This window comes from Centrocercus urophasianus, unplaced genomic scaffold, assembly GCF_019232065.1.
Source record: "Centrocercus urophasianus isolate 14NV4802_14NV808 unplaced genomic scaffold, USGS_Curo_1.0 seq_27, whole genome shotgun sequence".
NCBI lineage: Eukaryota > Metazoa > Chordata > Aves > Galliformes > Phasianidae > Centrocercus > Centrocercus urophasianus.
Window position 1 is genome coordinate 10470563 of NW_024884833.1, and position 8736 is coordinate 10479298.

General features: G+C 43.2%; 1 protein-coding gene across 1 annotated transcript; it reads right to left on the reverse strand.

Moving 5' to 3' along the window:
* Positions 1–3248: 3248 nt before the first annotated feature.
* Positions 3249–5585, reverse strand: LOC122164617 (palmitoyltransferase ZDHHC1-like). The gene is given in 4 exon segments (XM_042826740.1): positions 3249–3603; positions 3605–3989; positions 3992–4150; positions 5438–5585. Coding segments are annotated over 4 exon segments (1047 nt in total).
* Positions 5586–8736: the final 3151 nt, after the last annotated feature.

An 8736-nucleotide genomic window follows, 5' to 3' on the forward strand; every position in this document is an offset into this window, starting at 1 on the left:
TTCTCAGTATTTGTGGTCCAGGTCTCTCCTGAGAAAGGAATAGAACTGTAGGAAAATTATTTCCATAGAATCGTAGAATCATAGAATCACAAGGTTGGAAACGACCTACAAGATCATCCAGTCCAACCGTCTCCTCATCACCATTGCCACCACAAGCACTAAACCACATCATGCAGCACGTCATCCAGGCGCCTCTTGAACTCTGCCAGGGACGGCGACTCCACCACCTCCCTGGGCAGCCATTCCAGTGCCTGACCACTCTCTGAGACAAAAAGTTCTTCCTTATGTCTAATCTAAACCTCCTCTGACACAACTTTGAGGCCATTTCCCCATGTCCTGCTTGTTGCCTGGGAGAAGAGGCCAAATCCCTCTTCACCACAGCCTCCCTTCAGGAAGTTGTAGAGTGCAATGAGGTCTCCCCTGAGCCTCCTCTTCTCCAAACTAAACAATCCCAGCTCCCTCAGCCGCTCCTCATAAGACTTGTGCTCCAGACCCCTCACCAGTTTTGTTGCCCTTCTCTGGATATGCTTCAGGACCTCAACATCTTTCCTGTAATGAGGCCCAAAACTGAACACAGTACTCGAGGTGCAGCCTCACCAGTGCTGAGTAGAGGTGGATGATCACCTCCCTGCTCCTGCTGGCCACACTATTTCTAATGCAGGCCAGGATGCCGTTGGCCCTCTTGGCCACCTGGGCACACTGTCGGCTCATGTTCAGCCGAGCATCAACCAACACCTCCAGGTCCTTCTCTTCTTCACACTCATGCAGCCACTCATCCCCCAGCCTGTAACGCTGCATGGGGTTGTTGTGCCCAAAGTGCAGGACCCGGCACTTGGCCTTGTTGAACCTCATCCCACTCACCTCAGCCCAGCAGTCCAGCCTGTCTAAATCTCTCTGAAGGGCTGCCCTACCCTCAGGCAGATCAACACCACCTCCCAACTTGGTGTCATCTGCAAACTTACTGAGGGTGCACTCAATGCCCTCATCCAGGTCATCAGTAAAGATATTAAACAAGATGAGCCCCAGCACTGACCCCTGGGGGACACCAATTGAAATGGGTCGCCAGCTGGACTTCACTCCATTCACCACGACCAGCTGGGCAAGGCCCTTTAGCCAGTGCCTTTCCCATAGAAGGGTAGACCTGTCCAGGCCACAGGCAGCCAGTTTCCCCAGAAGAAGCCTATGAGGGACCGTGTCAAAGGCTTTGCTGAAGTCTAGGAAGACTACATCAACAGCCCTTCCTTCATCTGACAGACTGGTCACCCAGTCATAGAAGGAGACGAGGTTGGTCAAGCACCACCTGCCTTTCACGAACCCGTGCTGGCTGGGTCTGATCCCTGGACACCACGCACATGCTGTGCAATCTCACCCAAGATGATTTGCTCCATTACTTTCGCTGGTACCGAGGTCAGGCTGACAGGCCTGTAGTTCCCCAAATCCTTCTTATGGCTCTTCTTGAAGATGGGAGTCACATCAGCAAGCCTCCAATCCTCTGGGACCTCACCAGTTAACCAGGAGTGCTGATAGATGGCTGAGAGGAGCTTGGCAGTTACCCCCGCCAGCTCCCTCAGCACCTGAGGGTGCAGCCCATCCAGTCCCATGGACTTGTCACAGTCCAGACAGAGGAGGAGCTCTCCGACCGTCTCCACCGGAATTGCTGGGGGCATATTCTGAGCAGCGTCCCCTAATTCCAGATCAGGGCATAAAAAGCCCAGAGGATAACTGATCTGGCTATTAAAGGCAGATGTAAAGAAGACATTGAGGACCTCAGCCCTCCCCTTATCCTCAGTGGCCATTCCCTGCTGCAACAAGTATAGGATGAGAATTATCTTTGGTTCTTCTTTTCTTTGGTTCTTTATCTTTGTTTCTTCTTTGGTTCTTCTTTATCTTTGTTTCTTCTTTGGTTCTTCTTTTGTCATGAATGCTTAACACCTCAGGTATAACCATACTGAGCCTCTGGTCTGCCTTTGTTGCTAGAAAGTGTATATATTAACAGAACATATCTGCAGTATAAACTTTCTATGTGTACTCTTAACTAGGTTTATGTGGGTGAGGTTTTTGGCACTGGGGCTTCAAGGTGACTTCTGTGTGAAGGGTCCAGCAGCTGCCACATGTCAGATCAGAGCCAGCTCCAGCTGGTCCAAAATGAATCTTCTGCTGCCAGATCTGAGCCATGAGTGATGCTAGGTGTGCCACTAGGTTGTGCCTCTGGGAGGGAAAAATGCTGTGCAATAGCAGCTGGGAGTGAGGAACAGTGAGAGAACCATTCCCAAGGTCAGCAGAGGAGACAGAGGAGCTCCAAGCACAGAGCAGCATCTCCCTGTAGTGCAGGGGAGGCTGCTGTGGAGCAAATCTCTGCATGCAGACATGGAGGAGCCCACAGTGCCTGAAGGAGGCAGCCTGTGGAAAGCCCATAGAGGACCAGATGAGAAAAGGACAGCGTCCTATGGTAGGGATGGCCACAATGGAGAGTAGAGTGAAGAGGAGACAGAAGAGAGTTGAGGGGGAAATATGATTTACTTTGCCTTTAGTTTTCACTGCTCTAAGCTATTATCAATAGTAAATAAGTTACATCTCTCATGTGCTGAGGCTGTTTTCTCCATGACAGTAATTGAGGAGTGATCTCCCTTATCTCCTTATCTCAGTCCATGATTTTTTTCCACTCTGTTTTCTCCTCCTGTTTTGCTGAGGAGAGAGTGAGAGCTTAGCTACTAATTGCTTTTAAGCCCCCACAGTTGCCTGGATGCTAGGAAGGAATTTCATAGAATCATGGAATCACTCAGATTGGAGAAGACCTTAAGGATCATTAAGTCCAACCACAGCCTAACCATACTACCCTAACAACCTTCTGCTAAATCATGTCCCTGAGCACCACATCCAAACAGTTTTTAAACACATCCAGGGATGGTGACTCAACCATCTCTCCAGGGAGCCTATTCCAGTGTTTAACAACCCTTTTTGTAAATAACTTTGCTGATATCCAAGCTAAACTTACCCTTATGCTACTTAAAGCCATTTCCCCTTGTCCTGAGAGATGAGTGAAATGCAGAAGGATATGATGCAGCAGGGCTTTTGCTGCCTCCCAGATAAGTGTGCTGGAAGTTGGACAATATCACACACAGGGATGCTGCTGTCACCAGAAAATGAGTTGCTGTTGAGTGAAAAGCTTTGAATAGAAACACACAAACAGAAAAATAACATCTTGCTTCACAAGTCTGTGAAGCAAGTCTGTGGCTTTGGAAGGATGGTCACTCAGGCATTGTGGTGTTTTTCCTTATATCCTTTAAGCATGGGTCATGCCTGCCCAGATGCTGTTTGCTGGTGCATTTTCTGTGCTGTGGCTCAGATGTGCTCCCATCAGGCTGGGGCTGACAGACATGAGCTTCTCCGAGTTCCAGATTTTGCTCCACATGTCTGTCTTGCTGGCAGATTTTCCTTTTCACCTTGTGTCCAGAATGCAAACTTTTCTCTTTGCAGTATTTGGGATTAGGTGTGGACACAGGACAGCGCCGAGGACAACTTGAGCTGTTCTTATAAGAGCTGTGAAGGGCTGTGTTGCCGAGGTGAGTCTGAGCCACAGGAATCTCATCCATGGACTCAGCAGTGATAGTCAGCTGGGAGAATGGTGAGCACCAGGAGGAGAGGGCTGAGAAGGCTGTGGGAGGAGGAGGTGACATCAGCTGTGGCCGGAAACCCTGACTGGGGACCTGGAAAAGAAGCCCAGTTTCCAGTGTGTGGTTTAGATCTGTTCTCCATCACTGAGAAAGAAGTCCTTAGCATCTTCTTTGTCCTTTTTTTATGTATCTGCAAAGAGGCCACAAAGTGAAGAAATGGGAGGTCAGGGGAGGAGCTGCGTTCAGGAACAGCTTCATTGGTGTGGACGTAGAGCTTTGAAAAGCATTTTTCTGAATTGACTGCTGAGAAGTCCTCTACCTGAACACCAGGGTATGTATGGCCAGGGTAAGCTGAAAGTAAGTCCTCTTCCTGATCTGAGAGAGACAAGGATCCAGCTGCTTGTCTGCTTCTTTGGCTTCTTCATCGGCATGCTGCTGCAGGATGTACTCATACATAGTCAGTTTGTTCCACATAAGATAGATGTGAAAGGTCAAGAGGTGGCCTGGCAGGCTTACAGTCACCAGACAAGACAGATCTTATCCTGATGTTTTTTGAAGGATTTTTCTACTGAGATCTTGCTTGATGACTATCTGAAGCCCAGGACATTTAAAATGTTCACAACATTTCTGCATCTCACCTACTGGATATACCTATTTGAGTTAGATTTGAACATACCAACCTTGTAGCCTTCTGTAGTGGCATCACTGGCTGGGTAGATGGGGCAGAGCAGTGGATAATATCTACCTCGACTTCAGCAAGGCTTTTGATATTCTCTTCCATGACATCCTGATAACAAAGCTGAGAAAGTGTAGGATAGATGAGTGGATGGTGAGGTGGTTTGAGAATTGACCGAGTGGTCAAACTCAGAGGGTTGTCATCAGTGATGCAGAGCCCAGTTGGAGACCTGTGGTTAGCAGTATTTCCCAGGGGTGGTGCTAACTCTAATCTTGTTCAATATCTTCATTTATTAACTTGATGAGGGGAGAGTGTCCACCCTCAACAAATATGTCAATGATACAAAACTGGGAGGAGTGGTTGACACACCAGAAAGCTGTCTTGCCATTCAGCAGGACCAAGACAGGCTGGAGAGCTAGGCTGTAAGAAACCAGATGAGGTTTAACAAAAGCCAAGTGTAGAGTCTTGCACCTGGGAAGGAATAACTAACTGCCTTTATCAGTACAGTTTGGGGAATGACCTTCTGAAGAGAAGCTCTGCAGAAAAGGACCCAGGGGTTCCGGTGAATGACAGGTTGGCCATGAGCTATCAGTGTGCCCTGGTGGCCAAGAAGGCCAATGGTATCCTCAGGTGCATTAAAAGGGTCAAGCCTCTCTTGGAGTACTGTATCCAGTTCTGGGCTCCCCAGTATAAAAAAAGACAAGGATCTCTTGGAAAGAGTCCAGCAGAGGGCCACAAAGACTTTAAAGGGCCTGGAGCATCTCTCCTATGAGGAAAGTCTGAGTGAAATGGGTCTGTTCAGCCGTGAGAAAAGAAGACCGAGAGGGGATTTTATTATTGTTTACAAATATCTTCAGACTGGCAGACAAAGGGACATGGCCAACCTCTTTTCAGTGGTCTGTGGGGACAGGACAAGCAGAGATGGCCATAAACTGGAGCACAGGAAGTTCCACACCAATATGTGAAAGAACGTCTTCACAATAAGGGTGATTTAGCACTGGAACAGGCTGCCTAGAGAGGTTGTGGAGTCTCCTCTGGAGGTATTCAAGACATGTTTGGATGCCTACATGTGCAACCTGTTGTAGCAAGCCTGCTTTTGTAGAGGGATTGGACTCGATGATCTCTGGAGGTCCTTTCCAAGTCTTACAAATCTGTGGTTCTCTGATTATGTACTGACAATATTTGTTATGTCTCGACTCTGTGCTTCCAGTCCTGTCATTCCTCTCCCAGTGCTGATTGCACTGTCCATATGTATAAACCACTTCATGCATATCTTCTGTGATAACTTTGACCATCTTTGTTAATTTTCTGCACTATTTTTCCCTTTCTACTATACATCTTCAGTACAGGGAAACAGAACTGCTGGCATCACACAGTTGCTACTACAACACAGATTTATGGAGACACTAATAATATTTTACACTTATACTCTCTGCATTTTCTTAATGACTCCAAGGTACCTAGTAGTCTTTTAATGATTGAGTCAGCATTTTCAAAAAACCATCTTTTTTGAAAATTACTAATAACCTAATTCCAAACTTATTTCATATATACATACTTTATGTCCTGTATTGCTCACTTCACATTTATTGCATTTAATTTAATCTTCAATGTTACTCAAGATTCTCTCCAGCAGTGAGTAGGAAGCCCTTGTCCTCACCTGCCTGGAATGCTTAGTATCATTATTGTCTTCCCAAGACCATTTGCAAATGTGCTGAACAGCAAAGACTCCTGAGGGATTCCACTTGTGAGATACTTCTCACCTTTACGATCTTTTGTTTAGCTACTTATATACAGGAGAATATTTACTTTTATCTTAGGAATACCTTAGTTTCTTTATCAGGCATTAGTGAGGGATTTTATGAAAAGTCTTCTGGTTACCAGTTGATCTATCTTTTCCCCGGATTCAAAACCACTTAAGAAATCACAAAAGATTTTTGAAATGCTATTACCAATGCAGAAAATTTATCCATACATCTTGTTTAATCAGTCTAAAATTCTTCTTTTTAGAATAATTGCTAATGGTGTGCCTGATAAGCACATAAGACTTACTGGTGTGTTATTCCCCCTATTTTTTGTTTGACTTCTGTAAAAAAATAGTACCATAGTGTCCACCCTCTATTCCTGTGACTGTCAGAATTCTAAATCAAAGACTACATATTGTGGTTAGTTGTTTGTCTATTTCATCCATGACTTATTTTAAAGCTCTTGTGTGAGCACAATCTGGTCCTCATGATTTGTTATTGTTCATTACAAGAAACTGGGATGTGTGGATTAGACCAAATGTCTCTATAGGGAAGATGATAGAAGGGGGATAGGTTGGGACTAAGGGAAATATCTTAAAATTAAAGACAAGAAGTTTATAGTTGACAAAAATGGCAGTAGAATGGGATTCAAAAAGAGGCATATGGTCAAAGAGATAATGTCAGAGTATGACCTTTGCAGAAAAAAAAATTGAGTAGATCTGACTGATTTGCCTAGGATATATAAAACAACACAGAAAAAATAAAGTTTAAAAGTTAGGAGAATCTGGACAACAGAGTGCAAAAACGTACTGAAGTGTTCATAAGAGTTTTAGGAAAAAAATCTGCATGTGAGAGCTTGATTGACCAAGCTAATATGTGAGTTTCAGTCAGAAACTGATCACGAGGACAGGGCAGACACAAGGAAACTGCCTTAGTGTTGCAGTCTCTTCATCATTTACTGAGACTGATAGAAAAAGTTGTAGAAAAGTCGGAGTTGAGGCACAATGACTCACATTGAAGGAGGGTTGTCTGCAGGCAGAGTTGTGCAGAATAAAAGAAAATCTTTATTCTGAACATGAGAGGGATTTGAAGGTAGACCCAAATGTCAGTTAATTGAAAGTAATGGACATTTCCTTTAGTACTGCTGACGCTGTGCTTTATTGATCTAGTAAAATAGTATTATTCTTAGCAAAGCTTTGCAAAGACAGTTTCATCTGGTCAGTCTTAAGTGTCCTGAAAAGCTGAGTTATTGAAAAAAGGAGTTTCACCCAATTAATGTTGCTTTATGCCACTGAATACGAGAGAAAAAAAAAAGGGAAAATGCCTCCCAGGACACCTGTACTGTATATTCCAGCTGTTGAAAAGATCAATAGATAAAGGACCTACAATTCAAAGATTTGAGAATATAACAGCAAGTCTGCTCTTAAAGCACAAATGACTCCTAATATCTTATTTGTGAATGGTCAGTATTATCTCTTTAGCCAGATTCTGACCAAAAATGTCACCTTTTCACCTTTATTTTCTGTTCTTAAAATTGAGTTAATACAGAAATGCTTCATCTCACTTTATAGGTGTCTCAGTGAAGAAAAAGTCATCTTACAAACTTGAAATACATTGTTACTTATACTCAGTTGCCTCTCACACTAAAATCCACTCGTAGTCATGGGAAATAAAAGGACTCTGAAAGGCATGCAACAATAAATAAGACTATTGTGAAATTCAGTGTGAACAAACAAGAATTTCTACAATCTTGCCATGCCTGAATAAGAAAGTATGAGAAATGTAGAAAGGAAATGCAGGCACAAACAAGATAATTCTTGCAAGATACTGCCCATTCTAGACATATCATTTTGTGGAAACAGTCAAACAGATACACTTGCAATTTTCACTTAGTCATTAGGGGAAAGGAATTTATGCAACTAAATCTGTTTGGAATGCTCCATTCTAATAATTCGCTTCCCAGATTTGGACTCTTCTCCCTGTACAGGGAATTCTCATGAAAGTGAGCTCTTTAAAAAAAACATGAAATCCTAAAACTTTCCATCATGATTTTTTAAGCAGTACTTTCACTAATTGCACTGTCAGAGTATTATGGGCTTTCACCTCATAACAGTCTAGCTGGATCTCCCGACAACCTTAAATAGAAGAGGAAGTAAATCCAAAAGACGGTGAAGCGTTTTTACTAGTGACATTAATGCTTCTTTTGTGTGTGGAGGCTATTGTATTTGAAATAATGTGAAAAAGAGTATTTTATTTAGAATAATATTAGCTGAATTTATAAAAAGCATGAGGACTTCGGAGACAGATTATTAGTTTTGAAAGGAGTTGATAAGTCTTGAAACAAAAGACAGACTATTACATATACTAAAGACGCTTGGATGAGATTCTGATTTTTTTTGGTATTCAGACTTCTGGATGGATTTCACTTAAATTTTATTGGTGGAATCATAGTTTTCTCTTCCAGCTTCACTTTTGCAAATGCTACTTTTCAACTGACATTTAATTCAGATGGTAAAATCGTTTTTACAAATAAAGTCACTGGTTTGATTTGTAGATATAACTCTCAGAAAAATCCCACTGCTGACTAAGCCCCAGTCTTAAATGCACTATATGCAAATAAAGTAGATCAATGAGTCTGTGAGTTCTGTATGAGTTATCATGACTATTTATTTACATGCATTCTTTAATTCCTAAGTTCAGA